The 17,716-nt window shown below is 41.4% G+C and overlaps 1 protein-coding gene across 4 annotated transcripts in view; it reads left to right on the forward strand.

Annotated features, from left to right (window-relative positions):
* Positions 1–2,885: 2,885 nt before the first annotated feature.
* Positions 2,886–17,716, forward strand: part of MTMR8 (myotubularin related protein 8) — a 62,884-nt gene continuing 48,053 nt past the window's right edge. For all 4 annotated transcript variants that reach the window (XM_031660745.1, XM_031660743.1, XM_031660744.1 and 1 more), the window contains exon 1: positions 2,886–2,995. In XM_031660745.1, the coding sequence (XP_031516605.1) occupies positions 2,972–2,995 (24 nt within the window). In that variant the 5' untranslated portion in view covers positions 2,886–2,971. The remainder of the gene's footprint in view (positions 2,996–17,716) is intronic.

Below are 17,716 nucleotides of genomic sequence, written 5' to 3' on the forward strand. Positions count from 1 at the left end.
AAAATGTATTCAATGAGAAGGGAGTGATCAAATACTGCTGAGAGGACAAAAAGAGATCTGAGGATGACCAATAGACTTTGCAATGGGGAGAATATTGGTGACCTTGACAAGAATAGTTTGGTGGAGTGGTGGAAGAAATGCCTGATTAGAGAGATTTAAAGTGAAAATAGGACAGGAATAGAAGAGAATGGATTTAGATAAATCTTTTGAAGAGTTCCGCTATAAAGTATAAGAGGAATGGGGGGATGGCAGGTTGGGGACAGAAATGTGGATCCAAAAAGATTTTTTTTAAGATTGGAAATTCTATGGCATGCTTTCATGCTGATGGCAGTGATCCAGTAAAGTGGAAACATTTAGTAATAAAGGCAAGGAAACAATTGAGCAGGATAAAGAGAATGAAATTGAGTGGACAAGTGGAAGGGTTGCCTTAGGGATGCTCAGGAAGAGTTCGTTAATTGAAGACAGATTATATGAGCTCACATGCAAGGCATCAAGCAAATTTGGTTGTGGGATGATGTGGAAGTTCCCTTCTTATAGTTTCTATTTTATCAGCAAACTAGGAAGCAAGGTAAGCATTTGAGAGAGAAAACAGAGATATTTGATGATAAAGTTGAGGAAAGGAAGGAACCTATCAATATTCATTGTGTCTTTACAATGTTCCCGGAACCTCACATACATTACATTTTGAGTTCCCACAAGAAATTTATGAGAATAGGTTTATAGATGAGAAAACTAAGGCACAGAGAGTTTGTGTAATTTGCCCAGGGCCATGTATTATTAGCATATTGCTAAGCCAAAATTTGAACCTGGTCTGACTAGAGTCCACACACCCTTTCCACTATCCTAAACAGCATCGAAATAAGGTTTTGAGTCTGAGTAACAGGGTATATGGTGGTGCAATTAGTAGGGATAGGAAAAAATTGAGAAAGAGCAAGTGGTAGAGGTAGGAAAATGCAAGGGGGTTGTGAGAGAGTGTGAAAGATGAGTTTGTTTTGGGCCAGGATGCCTTTAATGTGCTAGCAGGAACACGTAAGTAGAACTGTCAGAGGGCAATTGGAAGTTCTAAATTTGAACTCACGAAAAAGGTCATGGTACTTGAGATATGAAGTTGGGAATCCCCTACTGAGGGTGCATTAGCCCCTTTTCACACTGCTATAAATAAATACCTGAGACTGGGTAATTTATAAAGAAAAGAGGTTTAATTGGCTCACGGTTCTGCAGGCTGTACAGGAAGCATAGTAGCTTCTGGTTCTGGGGAGGCCTCAGGAAACTTCCAGTCATGGTGGAAGGCAAATGGGGAGTGAGGCACTTCACATGGCCAGAGCAGGAGGAAAGTGGGCAGGGGACGGTGCCACACACTTCTAAGCCATAAGATCTCGTGAGAACTCACTCACTATGGCAATGACAATACCAAAGAGGCTGGTGTTAAACCATTCAGAACAAACCACCCCCATGATCCAATCACCTCTCACCAAGTCCCACTTCCAACATTAGGGATTCCAATTAGCCATGAGATTTGGTGGGGACACAGATCCAGGCCATATCCGGGAGTAAGGGTTTAACTTGTGGAAGAGATCACGATAACCAAAAGAAAGAAAACAGAAGAGGAATGAGGATAGAAGCCAGGAAAATGGCTTTAAAAAAGGAGAAAGGAGCTGGGAAGGAGTCAGAGAAGGAACAGCTGGGGATGCAGGCAGTGAGTTTGCTTTATAATAAAGGTCAAGAGAAGAAAGAATGTCAAAAAGGAATATGAATCAATAGTTTTAAATGCTGTAAGACAAACAGAAAATTAGCACTGAGAAGAGCTGTTTGGAATCAGCAGCTGGAATTCAGGATGATGTGAAAGAGCCAATTGAGTGGAGTGGTAGGGAAGAGTGAGTTGTTATGGAGAAGTGAAGGTGATGATAAGTAGACTATTCTTTTGAGATATTTGGCAGTGAAAGGGCTGAAAATGATGGAACGATGGTACAAGGGAGAATAGTGTCATGGATCGAGGGAAGGGCCTTCAGGCTAGAGAAAAAGGCAGAATATGATAGACGGATAGTTTTGCTAGCAAATGTTGTAAGAACTCAAAGAAGAACAAAATTATTTTGTAGGGGCAGTGAGACTGCAAACCATAACACTGCAATAGTAGAGCTAGAAATTACCCTGAGATAGTGGACAATACCCTCACTGTAACCTTGGTCAACTTAAGACTCAGAGAGGTGGCGTGATTTCCCCACGGTCACATAGCAAGTTAGTGGCAGACCTGAGAGGAGTAGAACCCAGATTTCCCAACTCTCAGATTGTTCTTTTTCCCATCACAAGTCTGACTTGGAGCACATCACTGAGGGTCTGCACCTATTTACCCCTCATCTGATAACTGGTCCAGTGGGCCCTTCCTTGGTCCTCTTCCCATATCTATGATGGCAAAAGTGATGAGGTTACTGTAGTATTTCAGATTTTAACTAGGTTGATGGCAGCAGACACATAAAGGAGAGACACAGAGGAGGATATACCTTTCCATATTTCAAAAAATATTCTCTGGTGACTTGCCCAAGGTCTCACATCTAGGAAGCTCTTCAGAAACCCAATTGCCAGCATGGGGCAGCCTGTGTTACCACTGCAGGATGCTATCATTGTAATATTAGAGTAAAGGACTGACATCTGTGTTCAGAGCCCTTATAGCATCAAGGAGTGTGAGAAGGGTGGCAGTACTCGAATCTGGGACTTAAAGACTGGGCCAAACGTTGAACCTGAACCAGAATAATCAATTCCCCGAAGAAAAGGGCACTTGCCAGGAAGCAAGATGGCGGAAACGGCTGCGGTCAAAGTGTCGCGATAGGAGCTGCCGCCGAGGATCAGGTGACGAGAGTTTGAGATACGACCGGGAGGGCGGGGTAGAAACCCGGGTTGGGCCAGGGGGTGGCTAGAGCGGTGGCGGCGGCATCCGGAGTAGCACTGAGATCTTCCGGTGGCGGGAACTGCGGTCATGGATCATATTACGGTACCCAAGGTAAGGAGAAGAGTTAAGCGAGGCTGACAGCTGCGAGCTTCCTCTTGGTGCTCACCTGGGAGCCCAGACACACCTCCTCAGCCTTCTCAGCCGTTTTTGACGCGTCTTTCCCGTGCGGGGTCCTGGGTTCTCTTTCTGGGTCCACACCCCTTTTCAACCAAACACCCCTTCTCAGGATCCGCTTGCGGGCGTCGGCGGCCGGGAAAGAGGTGGTCTGCGCCCCCGCGCCCGGTGCACACCTGTTCTGGCCCTCTGACTCCAGCTCCTCCCTAGCCTTGACCTCACACCCACCCTTATCTCAGCTTTTTATACTAGCCGCACTTGTAACCGCCATTCGCGAATACCCCACATGGCACTGCCTCCTGCAGAGTTACTTCCTTTATCCAGCGTTTCTTCACCATCCTCTTGGCTCCTCCAGCCACTAACCTTCCCCAGGGGCTGCCCAGACCCCCACTCTCGCCCCAGCTCCACGGCATGCCTGTGAGGGTTTGTGGGGCTACAGCATCTCTTCGGCCAAAGCTGGGCAATAGAAAAGGAAGGGGACTGGGGCAGAGTGGATCTGGCCCTGCTCAGCCGGTAGGAGAAACCCAAGAGGTTTATCTAGCCAGTTGTCGCCTGTTTTTAGCCAGCCCCGAGTTAAAGTTGCTTCTGCTACTTTTTCCTCTCATCTTTCCAGATCCTACTCCCTCCTTTCCCAACGCCAGCCCCTTTCTGTTTCAAATCCACTTCCCTTCCTTCTCCTCTTTGGGGCTGGGGAACAGTAAAAAGTTCACAACTAGTCTGTCGTTATTTTTTCCTGTTGATCGTAACACACGTGGCCCAGGCTAATTAAAGTCCTGGTAAAAAATCCAGCGTGTTTTTAATGGAAAGAACATGGATTTTGAAGCCAGAAGACTTGAATTAAAGTGCTGCCCACTGCACCCCCACCAACTACTAGCTAATGACTTTGGACAAATTTAACCTCTCTGAGCCTTAGCTTTGATAGGGGTTTTCTCTGCGTCCCTACCCAAATCTCATCTTGTAGCTTCCATAATTCTCACGTGTTGTGGGAGGGACCCGGTGGGAGATGGTTGAATCATGGGGGCAGGGCTTTCACGCGCTGTTCTTGTGATAGTGAATGGGTCTCATGAGATCTGATGGTTTTAAAAACGGGAGTTTCTCTGCACAGGCTCTCTCTTTGCCTGCTGCCATCCACGTAAGATGTGACTTGCTCCTCCTTGCCTTCTGCCATAATTGTGAGGCTTCCCCAGACATGTGGAACTGTTAAGTCCGATAAACCTGCAATAAATTGCCCAGTCTCGGGTATGTCTTTATCAGCAGCCTGAAAACGGACTGATACACCTACCAAATGAGGATAATGAAATTTGCCTGACTCACTTCACAAGATGGGTGTGGGATTAAATAAGAGGATGTGTGTGAAAGAGTTTTTGTAACTAGTAATGTTTTGCCCACTTTTTAGCATAAGACCTTGATGCTGCCTGATGGGCAAAGCACAAACTCCAACCTTCAACCTCTTTTTCTGACTCCCTCCTCTTCAGGGCCTTTCTCTGTGGAGGATAACCACATCCCGTGTAACAGCCAGCCTTGCCTTTTTCTGTGTCCCTTTGTTTCCAGATCATGTCATTTGTACGAGGTGCTCTGACATGGTATAAGAAGGTGGTACCATTAAAAGAAAGGAACTTCTGTTGTCCAGACTCCCTTTTCTCCCAACCTACCTAAGCTCTAGTTCAAAATCAGCTCACTTGAATACTCCTTTTTTCTCTCTTTTGACAACTGGGGGAGATGGGGAGGCAGAACTGCCCTTGTCCTTGAGTGTTAAAATATTAAAATTCCCCTGTTAAGGATTGAAACTATAAACTGGGCTTGCTGTATGAAAATTGGAAGGGAGAAGAAACCATTAATGGGCCCATATGAAAATTATAATAGCAACTAATACATATTGAATATTTAACTATGTGGCAGGCCCTGTGTTAGATATTTTACATGAAATATGCCTTCAATCCTTACATTAACCTATTAGGAGATACTATTATTATTCCCATGTTACAGATACGGAAACTGAGATCCATAGATGTGGAATGCTTGCCTAATAAATAAAGATAGGTGTGCTCAGACTGGTGCTGGGATAGGGTTTGTGCTCAAGAAAACTTAAATTTGCATCACGGTCAGAATCCATTTGTACTGCATGGATAGTGTCATTAGTCTTGAAATATAAATAAAAACTCCAAATGAAGACTTGATTCTTTAAACAGAATTAGTATTTGTTTTGTTGCCTGGCAGGGCTGTGAGTGCCCACAGGTGGTATGCTGCTGTGAATCTGTTTTTTCCTCAGTTTTTAGAAAGGATTAGGGTTGCATTAATGGCTCGGGATTAAAATGGCCTCCCTTTTATTAACTCACTGTTTCCACAAAAGAGAGAAACATCTGCCTTGTCCATCTCAGGTCAAAGGGATAACTTTGAGTTTGTCAGTCATTAGTTGTGCATGTCAAGTACAAAAGTGACTTTTATTTTTGGCTCTTGCTTGAGTCTTTTTCTCTACTCAGAAAGACTATAAAGAATTTATTGAAGTACAGTACACGTAAAGAAAAGTGTATAGATTGGAAGTATTCATTGTGCTATAAACTTATATACTCGACGCACCTGTGCAACCACTACTGAGATTAAAAAGAACAACAACAACCGCCCCCCCTCAAAAGAACATTACCAGGAGTCTGCTTCATGCCCCCTTCCAGTCAATACCCCTCCCAAGGGTAAACCACTATACTGACCTGTAACAGGATGCATTCATTTTACCTTTTTGTTGTACTTAATATAAATGGATTAATACAGTCCCTTTTGTGTTTGACTTCTTTTGCTCAACATTGTTTGAAAGATTTATCCATATTATTTTTTGAAGTTATAACTCATTCTCATTGCTATATTATGTTTTGTTAACATGCCACATGCGATTTATCCATTCTTCTGTTGATGGGGAATTTCCAGTTCTGCCTATTACCAGTAGTACATTTTGACAGATTTAAATATATATTTTTGTTGGTATATGCCATAGGAGAGGAATATCTGGGTCATAGAACATGCACATGTTCAGCTAGACACTACCAATTTTACATTCCCACCACCTATGTATGAGAACAGATCTATCTTTCTAAGATATAGTTTAGGGTTCAACAACTATTTTTTGGAGCATCTCAGACCTACCCTAAAGTTTGGTGACTCTCTTGTCTGAATCAGAATTTGGTCTATGTATTTTTCCCTACCCTCATTACATCTGTGTCAGTTGGCACCCAGAATTCTTAATTACTTTTCTTTCCTGGGATGGAACGTTAATAATAAGGCTTTATGCAATTAACATTTATTGAGCTTCAACTGGTTTGACAATTTGCTGTGGTTTAAGAGTGCGTACTTTGGAGCCAGACTGTCTGAAATAAAATCTCAACTCTGCTACTTAACTAGCTTTGTGATTTTGGCAAATATGTAATCTCTCTTGCCTCAGTTTCTTCATCTATAAGACAGTGTTAAAAATAGTACCTATCTCACAGGGTTGTTATAAGAATTAAATTAGTATCTGTAAAGTGCTTAGAACAGTGTCTGGCACATGGTAGATGCTTAATTTAGCTACCAGTTACTATTATCATTATTAAATATTGTATGCAGAATCCCACATTGGGAGTTAAGGATACATAATTGGATATAGATATGGCAACTGCCCTCCAGGATCTCTTAATCAAGTAAGGTGATGAGATGCCAAGCATAAGGTCCAAAAATGAAAGAGACTGAGAAATATGTCCATTCTGTCTTGTGATCTAATGGGAGCAGCCTGACAGGCAGGGAGAAGCTCTTCCAAGTTTACAGCCTCTTAGACCTCAGTAACTACTCTAGAGAATAGCGTTATGTGTTTAATTCATGAATCTCTTTAATCAAGGACAAGGATAATTTAGTCAAAAATCTGTTTTCTGGACTCTCCTTCACATAAATAATTGCTAGCTCATTAAGGAATGTTTTAACACAAAAAAGTAATTTCTACATTTGTATGGGTAAAAAAAAAGACAGTGAAGGTTTTATAGATTGTAAAGGACCTTGAATGTTACACTGAGGAATTTGAACTTGTAAATAGCCAAAGAGCTACTAAAGCTTTATAAGTCTAGAAATGGAAAAGTTAGAAAGGATCTTTTAAAAGATTATCTAAATGAGGAATGGGGATGAAGTTTCTTTTCGGAATGATGGAAATGTTCTAAAATTACACTGTGATGATGGTTGTGTAACTCCAAATTTACTAAAACTATTTGAATTGTATACTTAAAACTGTTTGAATTGACTGGGCCCGGTTGGCTCAAGCCTGTAATATCAACATTTTGGGAACCCCAGGTGGGAGGATCTCTTGAGCCCAGGAGTTTGAGACCAGCCTGGGTGACATAGTGAAACCCCCATCTGTACAAAAAATAAAAAAAAAAATTAGCTGAGTGTGGTAGCTTGCACCTGTGGTCTCAGCTACTCAAGTGGCTGAGGTGGGGGATGGCTTAAATCTGGGAGGTTGAGGCTGCAATGAGCTCTGATAGTGCCTCTTCACTCCAGCCTAGGCAACAGAGTGACACCCTGTTTCACAAAAAGGGTGAATTTTATGGTATGTAAATTATAGTTCAATAAAGCTGCTAATACATAAGTTAATTAATAAATAAGGATTGTGTTGTGATGGTCCAAGCCTCTCATTTCACAGATGTGAAAACTGAGTCCCAGAGAGCTAGAGTTTTTTATCCAAGGTTAAACATCTAGCAAGTAGCAGAGGTAGCATTGTCTTTTAGTTGTTTGTATGCATAACTTGTTCAGACTGTAATAAATTGTGGAGTTATCACAGAAACAACATCCAAAATAATTGGAGTGCCAGATGGGTACAGAATGTTATCTTGGGTGGTAATAAAAAAAGATAATAATACGTTGTAGTATGTTAATAACACTTTGTAGCACTTTGTAGTACTACACAGGAGATTACAATTTGTATGAAGCTTTCTTAAAAGTAGATACTTTTTGCCTTTACTTCCAGGAAACTAAGACCAAATATTCAGTCATGTTAACTACCTTAGCCCTTGTACTTAGCATAATTGCTTTCTCCCCCTCTTCATGGCTTTGGTTTTCTATTCTAATAACCTAATTGTAGATATGTCTTTTATTATAAACAACCTGAAATGCATTTAGACAAGAGGCAGCGTCAAAATAAAGAAAGATGAAACTGGGTAAAGAAGTGTTTTTCGGGAGGCTGAGGCAGGAGAATGGCGTGAACCCAGGAGGCGGAGCTTGCAGTGAGCTGAGATCCCGCCACTGCACTCCAGCCTGGGTGACAGAGCAAGACTCCGTCTCCCTCAAAAAAAAAAAAAAAAAAAAAAAAAAAAGAAGTGTTTTTCATTATGAAAGAAATGAGATTTCTAGAGGTGAGAATTGTGCTCCCCTTCCAATTCCCAAAATTGCAAATCCAGTTGGCTTCACTGTGATCCTTCCAGTCTAGGAAATAGTGTGATATAATGGAAAAAGCATGGACAAAGCTGGATTTGAATTCAAGCTATATTATTTATTAGCTCTGAGTTCTTGGGCAAATCACTTAAACACCCTGAGTCTGTTGGGACTATGATGAAGATTAAGGTAAGGTATGATGAGGGCCTGGCACATTATAAGTGCTCTATAACTGTGTTTTTTCCTCCCGCCATCAGAGCCAAACAATAGTACAGGTTTTAGTATACATTAGTTGTGGGAGGTCTCAAAGATCAGCCTGTCTCAGGGAGATTTGCCTGAGCATCCAGAAAGACTCTTGGTACTACATTGCAAGGAAAGAGACTACCTAGGAAGCCCTGGTGGCAGTGGTCTGGAATTTTAGACACTGTTTTGTAGGCATTGGAATAATTTTCCTCGCCACCAAAACCCACTTCTTCAACCTCACTTTGTACTTGGGAAACCCCAACTAAGCAGTTACTCCTAGAAACCACTGGGATTTGTTTTAGGGTTGTGTCTTTTTAGATATCATTTTCTGGTTTTTGTGGTAAAATACTTAAGTGGTTTAGAGAGATTTTTTGCTAAATTCTAAAGACATTTTCATCATTCGAGACACCAATACTAGACAGAGAGTTAGGAGACCTGAATTCTGGCCCCAGTTCTGATACTGACATGCTATATGACCTTAGACTGCCTTTTTACCTCTCTAGGCTTCACTTTCTTCATCAGTAAAATAATATTTAACCTTTATAGAGCAATTGCTATGTGCCAGGTACTATTCTAAGTGCTTTACACTTAGAATTAATAAATATTACATACTTATATACTAATTTAACCCTTGCAACAATACTGTTATCCTCATTTTAAATATAAAGAAAGCATCCAGAAAGCTTAAGCAACTTGCCCAGAGCTGGAAATGTGAAGCCAAACAGTCTGTGACCCAAGTTTGTGCTCTTTACCCATGTACTATAGTGCTTCAATAAAATGAGCTGAGTGGGTATACTAGCATTTCCTAAACTATGTTCCTGATGAACACTAGTCCCACAAGATAATTTGTTTTAAAAAATGATTCTAAGGTAAAATATATTAACACAACAAACACTGTGGAGATTCATAGTGAATGTTCACCTATTACAGACTCTGAGAAGCCCTGCAATAAACCTGTTTGTGTTTGTTTCACCCAGTGTTCCCCTATGCTGACCACAGAACTGTGTGTGTACATGTGTGTACATGCCTGTTAACATCCTGTGGAACTAGGATTCATAGAAAATGCCTTAAGAATGCTGGTATCAATCTGGAAGGTTCATTCTAACTCTTGAGTGCTTTCAGCATTTAAAAATGATAGATGTGGGGACCACAAGATGCAGGATTCCTTTCCAAGTCTGAAATTTGCTGTAGTTGGAGGGACACGGAGAAGTAGGGTGTGGACAGGCATAAGTTCAAAGCTATTCTGGATTATATTTTTAACACTTACCTTCAATGACCTTGTACGTCTTGACACAAAAGTATTCCACCATTCCCCTTCCTTCCTCCTGTTACATATTTTCTCACTTACTACTTTAAAGAAGAGACCTAAATTAGAGAGGCTTGTCATGAAAGCCTGTCCTTTTTAATACGTACAGGACACAGCGGTTGTTTTCATGATGAATGCTCTCTGCTGTTGGAGGCAATGACACAAGGGGCAGGACTTACTTGGGACATGGGTGTGACTGATGAATATCATTACACTGGTTGGTATTCTAGAGCCAGGTGTCACTTCTTTTATTTATTGTTGCAGTGCATCTAAGTTGTTACCAATAATTGTAGCAAATCAGGACAGTAGATTGATTCAGAGACCTCTGAAGTACACCTGATTTCCTCTCTTCCTCCCTTCCTAGAAAGGAAATGAGAAAAACAAACAAACATGGATTATGGTTCACAGCTTCTCCAAGAGCAAAGATCTTATAAATGTCAGAGTGCTCTATCTACAGCTCAGGAGTGGAGAAATAACAAAACAATTGGGTGGCCTACCTGGGAATTAAAATCTGTACCATACTTAGTGGTGGTCAGCCTCTTTTCTCCCCTTTTCTTTCTTTTTTCATCTTTCTCTGTCTCCTTCTCTTTACTCTCCCTCTCTTCTCATTTTTCTTCTCTCTCCTCCCTCCTTTCCTCTCTCCTCCCTTCTCTTTTTACCTTCTTTCTTGCATCCCCTTCTCTCCCGTTCCTTTTTGTCTTTTCTTTCTCTCTCCCCCCAGTCTCTCTTTTTCTTTCTCTCTTCCCCTTACCCCCAACCCCACACACATATTGTGTGAGACCTCAGTTTCTGCCAGGTAAAAGCACTACAGGTAGAGGAACCCTCTTATAACATTGTGTCAGAAATAGATGGGGCTCTGCTGCCCTTGAGTAGAAAGAGGGAGGGTCTGAGTAACTTCAAGTCTCCTAGAAGGTCCTACCTACTAATAGGCACAGGATTCCTGCCTTGGGGAGACACTGTATAGGAAGTCTAGCCTGGATTTCAATAATTTTCCCCTCCCTTCAGGCTTCCTCAAAGACTGTTCTCCAAGCGTCGCACAGCACTCTTTGTACTTGCATAATGTAGCCTTTTGGTAGGTAGTGCCCTGGGCCGTAGCGGGAATTTCTTCTGAGTGGCCAGTTTTTCCTCTTGTTGAGCGTCTCCTACCATTCAGGACTGCATAAGGATCTCTGGGACAGTCAGGGGAAAGCTAAAGATGCTTTGTTTTTTTTCAATTCCTACTACTCATCCCTTAACCATTTTTTCCCCTGAAGTGTGACTTCTTTTCCTGAGTGTTATTGAGTGAGCCCCTGTGCAATTGACACTGATTTGTTTTTCTTTCAATCTAATCACACTACACTTTGTCTAGCAAGGGCAAGCCTAGTTTCTTTCTTTCCTTTTCTGAGACAGTGCCTTGCTCTGTCACCTGGGCTGCAGTGCAGTGGCATGAACTTGGCTCACTGCAGCCTCAACTTCCCAGGCTTAAGCGATCCTTCCCACCACAGCCTTCTGAGTGGCTGGGACTACAGGAGCGTGGCCCCACACGTGGCTAATTTTTAAACTTTTTTTTTTTTTTTTTGCAGATATGAGGTCTCACTATGTTGCCCAGGCTGGTCTTGAACTCCTGGGCCCAAGCAATCCTGCTTGGGCCTCCCAGAGTTCTGGGATTACAGGTGAAAGCCATTGTACCTGGCCCCTTTTGACTTAGTTGGCTGAACTGATGACATGCTTTCACCAAACTATTTCTATCATGTTTACATATCCTTCTGCATTGAGATTAGCACAGTACCTCCTTGCAGCTTCCCCATTACTTAAGGAAATGGTATGTACTCATGGTTCTCTTGCTGTAGTTCTTTGCAGCTTTTCCCATAAGTATTTTCCATGGGGGTAGGGGGAGCGTTCTGCCTATTCTGTGCCTGAAGGTCCCTGTGAGTTCTTTTTTCCCCTCTCATCCCCATGTGGGTTTTTGGTTTTAAAGTGCCCCCTGAATTCTGAGAGTTATTTTGCATTTATCTTACACTGGTCCCTCTGGCTTTTCACTTAACTTTTTAATCCTTCTCTGGCCTTGTCCCACCTTGCTCCCTCCTTTCTATAGCTGGCCCCTTGTAGCTGACTTCACTTGCCTCTTCTTCTCCAGCCACCCTTTAGCCACCTTCTATATTGTGAAAAGACAAAATTACAACAAAATTTAGTTATAGATCTAATTCATGAATTGGGGAACCTCCATTTTACAAAGTAGAATGAATGTTCCCACTGGGCATTAGCAGAACAGTATATTTTGTAAGGTGGGAACCAGAAAACAATAGAAGAAAAAAACTAATCAGTTAACATGAGGTTACTTCAGGTTACTTTTTTTTTTTGTCAGGGTTAAAGCAGAGAAGACTTTCTTATTAAGCTGATTCAGGTAGATTGAAGTCTCCTGTTTTCAGGAAAAACTGGTCCGTTTGGGGATCTATATGTTTCCTTAAAGTTTCAGTTTGATTATGAGACATTTAACTTGAGTGACTCTCTGTTGGTTTGGTCTGGCCTCTTGGGACCAAGTGCAGGAGCTCTGTCTAAAACAATGGCCTCTGATGTGATTAGGATCTTTGTCCCCACCACATCTCAAGTTGAATTGTAATCCCCAGTGTTGGAGACGGGGCCTAGTGAGAGGTAATTGGATCATGGGGATGGACTTCTCATGAATGGTTTAGCACCATCCTTCTGGTGCTGTCCTCATGATAGTGAGTGAATTATGAGATCTGGTTGTTTAAAAGTATGTGGCACCTCACGGCCTACCCTTGCTCTTGCTCTGCCATGTGAGATGCCTGCTCTCCCTTCACCTTCCACCACGGTTATAAGCTTCCTTTGCTGGATAAATTTGCATAACTAAAAAGGAGGCAAGTACTGATAGCCAAGACAATGGGAAAAAGACCTCAGAGGCATTTCAGAGACCTTAATGGCAGCCCCTCCCATCACAGGCCCAGAGACTTAGGAGGAAGAATAGTTTTGTGGGTCAAGCCAAAGGCCCTGCAGCCCTGGGCATCCTTAAGACATTGGTTCTCAAATCCAGGCTACTCTGGCTCCAGCCTTGGCACAAAGGGGCCCAGGTGTAGCTCGGATTCTAGCACCAGAGGGTTCAAACCGTAAGCCTTGGTGGCTTTCACATGGTATTAGGCCTGCAGGGACACAGATTGCAAAAGAGGAAGCTTGGGGGCCTCTGCCTATATTTCAGAGGTTGTATGAAAATGCCTGGGTACCCAGGCAGAAGCCTGCTACAGGGGCGGAACCCTCACAGAGAACCTCTACGAGGGCAGTATGGAGGAGAAATGTAGGGTTGGAGCCCACACACAGAGTCTCCACCAGGGCCCTACCTGGTGGAGCAGTGAGAAGGAGGCCACCACCTTCTAGACCACAGAATAGTAGATCCACTGGTAGCTTGTACCCTGCACCTGAAAAACCTGGAGGCATTCACCTACAACCTGTGAGAGCAGCTGCAGGGTCTGAACAATGCAAAATCACAGGGGCAGAGATGCCGAAGGCCTTCAGAGTCCGCCCCTCACAGCAATGTACCCTGGATGTGGGACATGGAGTCAAAGGATGTTATTTACTTTGGAGTTTTAAGTTTTAATGACTGCCCTGCTGGGTTTCGTACTTGCATGAAACCTATAGCTCCTTTCTTTTGGCAGCTTTCTCCCTTTTGGAATGGAAATGTTTACCCAATGCTTATAACCCCATTGTATCTTGGAAGTAACTAACTTGTTTTTGATTTTACAGGCTAGAAAGTAGAAGGAACTTACCTTGTTTCAGATGAGACTTTGGACTTTTGAGTTAATGCTGGGATGAGTTAAGACTTTCTGGGGACGATTGGGAAGACATGGTTGTATTTTCCAATGTGAGTAGGACATTAGATTTGGGGGACCGGGGCAGACTCATATAGTTTGGATCTGTCCCCACCAAACCTCATGTTTAATTATAATCTTCGGTGTTGGAGGTGGGGAGTGGTAGGAGGTGATTGGATGATGGGAGTGCATCTCTCATGAGTGGTTTAGTACCATCCTTCTGGTGCTGTTCTCATAATAGTGAGTGAGTTCTCATGAAATCTGGTCATTTGGAAGTGTATGGCTCCTTCCCCCCATTTTGCTCCTTCTCTCGCCGTGTGAATGCCTGCTCCCTCTTCACCTTCCACCATGATTGTGAGTTTCCTGAGGCCTCCCCAGAAGCTGAGTACATGCCAACATCATGCTTACTGTACAGCCTGCAGAACCATGAGCCAAATTATATATAATAAATTATGTATGTATAATAATATACATAATTTCTGATTTTGATTTTAAATATATCATATATATAATTTTTGGTTTTGGAATTATATATATATAATTATAAATTATATAATATATATAATACTGCCTCCAGTAATTTTGTTAAAATATATGTATATCTATCTATATATCTAATTGTATTTATATGCCTCCAGGAAGGATGGATCTATGCTGGAAAATGAATGCCTTCCTAGCTTGTACATGAAAATAAGACTTCTTGGGATTGGAAAACAGTTTTAAGAATGACTTTGAAGGACAGAATCCTAGGGGCAGGTGATCAAAAGAGATCTTTTTTCTTTGAAGCGTAAGGATTAAAATGAAATATAACATGTAAAGCTCAATACTTGGTGTATAGTAACTTCTCTCTTTTGTTATTATAGTTGTTGTTGTTGTTTCTGTATTTAAGGGTGAACCTTGGAACCTAGCCCTGGAAAATAAGAGGATTAATGGGATGAATGTGGTTCTCATCCTTGACTGCATACTAGAATAACCTGGGGAACTTTTTCAGACTCTTGAGATCATTTATGTTAGACTATCTAGGGGTGAGACCCAAGAATCAGTATTTCTTGAAGTTCTCCAGTTCCAATATTCAGCTAAGCAGGAGAGCCATTGCACTAAATTTGTTGTTGTTTTTAAAAATAATTCCGGATCAATGGATTTTTCCATGTCCTTAATTTTTCTCAAATAAAAATTTTATTTAGATGAAGTTTGGATTAATTCAGTGGTTCTCAACAATGGCTATACAATAGATGGAGCTTAAAAAATTTAAATGCCTCACTTCAGACCAATTAAGTTAACCTTTGAGGGTGGAGCCTGAATATGTTTTTTTAAATCTCCCCTGGCATATAGCCCAGGTAGTACCACTGGTTTAACTGAAAGAAGGTTTGTGTTGTAAGGCTAAGTCACTGTAGAGTTTAATTGCTACAGCCATAACATAATTATTTAGTGGAACTCTGAAATGTGTGAGCATTTCTGGGTAACACTGTTCTGGAATAATTCTCTCTTGTGGTTTACAAAGTGAAGTCAGACACATATTCATTTGGTGTTTGCAATAACCTCAGTGGCAGGCATGATTGGGAAATTGGCATAGTGCAGTGAAGTCAGTTTCCTGGTTTAACTGAAAGGAGGTTTGTGTTTGTGAGGCTAAGCCACTGATGTTATCTGTAGGTTTTGTGTAGATGTTATTTATCAAGTTGAGGAAATGCACCTCTGTTCCTAGTTTGTTGAGAGGTTTTTATCATTAATGGGGATTGGATTTTGTCAAATGCTTTTCTGCATCTAGTGGTATGACTCTGTGATTTTTTTCCTTTTTAGCTTGTTGATGTAATGGATTACATTAATTGATTTTTAAGTGTTGAACCAACATTACATATCTGGAATAAATCCCACTTGGTTGTGGTGTATCATTATTATTTATTTATTTATTTTGAGATGGAATCTCGCTGTGTCACCCAGGCTGGAGTGCAGTGGTGCGATCTCGGCTCACTGCAAGCTCCGCCTCCCGGGTTCACGCCATTCTCCTGCCTTAGCCTCCCCAGCAGCTGGGACTACAGGCGCCCACCACCATGCCCGGCTAATTTTTTGTATTTTTGGTAGAGACGGGGTTTCACTGTGTTAGCCAGGATGGTCTCGATCTCCTGACCTCGTGATCCATCTGCCTCGGCCTCCCAAAGTGCTGGGATTACAGGCGTGAGCCACCACGCCCGGCCTCATTATTTTTATACATTGTTGGATTCAATTTACTAATTGTTACGGGATGGATTGTGTCCCCCAAAAAGTTCATATGTTGAAGTCCTAACCTCCCATACCTCAGAATATGACTTTTTTTGAGATGGGGACTTTGCAGAGGTAATCAAGTTAAAATGATGTCATTAGGGTGAGCCCTAACCCAATGTGACTGGGTTATAAGGAGAAATTGGGACACAGGCATGCATATTGGGAAGCTGATGTGAAAAGACAGAGGGAGAAGATGTCTATCTATAAGCCAAGGGGAAAGGACTGGATTAGATCCTTCCCTTACATCTTTCAGAAGAAATCGGTTCTGCTGACACCTTGATTCTGGTTGTCTGGACTTCAGAACTGTGAGGTAATAAATTTCTCTTGTTTAAGCTGCCCAGTTTCTGGTACTTTGTTATGGCAGCCCTACCTAACTAATACACCATTATATTGTTGAGGATATTTGCATCTATATTCATGAAAAATATTAGTCTGTACTTTTCCTTTCTAGTAATGTATTTTCTGGTTTTGGAATTAGGGTAATGCTGGCCTTATAGAATGAGTTAGGAAGTATTCTCTTTGCTTCTATTTTGAAGAGATGGTAGATAATTGCTGTAATTGTGTTCTTAATTGTTTGGTGAAATTCACCAGTGAAACCATCTGGACCTAAACCTTTCTGTTTTAGAAGATTACTAATTTTGGATTTTGTTTCTCTAATAGATATGGACCACTCAGATGATCTGTTTCTCCTTGTATGAGTTTTGGTAGACTGTGTCTTTTGATGTATTGGTCCATTTCACCTAGATTATCAAATTTGCAGACATATAGTTATTTATAATATTGTTTCATTATCCTTTTAATGTACATGGGATCAGTAGTGATGACCCCTCTTTCATTTCTGATGTTATTTGTGTCTTCACTCTCTTTCTCAGGTAGCCTGGCTAGCATCTTACCAATTTCTTGATCTTTTCAAAGAGCCAGCTTTGGGTTTTGTTGATTTTCTCTATTGATTTCCTGTTATCAATTTCATTGATTTCTACTCTGTAATATTTCAGAAGTTTACTTTGGATTAAATTTGCTCTTGTATTTTTTAGTTTTCTAAAGTAGAAGCTTAGATTATTGACTTTAGATTTTTCTTTGTTCTAATATATGCATTCAGTGCTATAGATGTTCTTCTAAGCACTGCTTTTGCTATATCCTTCAAATTTTTTTAAGGTGTGTTTTCTTTTACTTTGAAATGTTTTAAAAACATTTTTCTTGCAACTTGTTTGATCCATGTGTTATTTAGAACTGCGTTGTTACATTCACGTGTCAGGCTGGGCACAGTGGCTTATGCCTGAGACCCTAGCATTTTGGGAGGCCAAAGCAGGGGGATCGTTTGAGGCCAGAAGTTTGAGACCAGCCTGGGAAACATAGTAAGAACTCTTCTCTACAAAAAGTTAAAAAATTACCTTGGCATGGTGATCCATGCCTGTAATCCCAGCTACTTGGGAGGTTGAGATTGGAGGATCACTTGAGTCCAGTAGGTTGAGGCTGCAGTGAGCCATGATCATATTAAAAAATATGTTCTTAGAGAACTGACCCCTCTATTTTTATATAATTCTTGTTGTTTTAGTCTGTTCAGGCTGCTATAACAAAAATACTATAGATTTAGTGTGTTAGTTGTTTCTCACATTGCTGTAAGGAACTACTTGAGACTGGGTAATTTATGAAGAAAAGAAGTTTAATTGA

Source organism: Papio anubis, chromosome X (assembly GCF_008728515.1).
Source record: "Papio anubis isolate 15944 chromosome X, Panubis1.0, whole genome shotgun sequence".
Classification (NCBI taxonomy): Eukaryota; Metazoa; Chordata; class Mammalia; order Primates; family Cercopithecidae; genus Papio; species Papio anubis.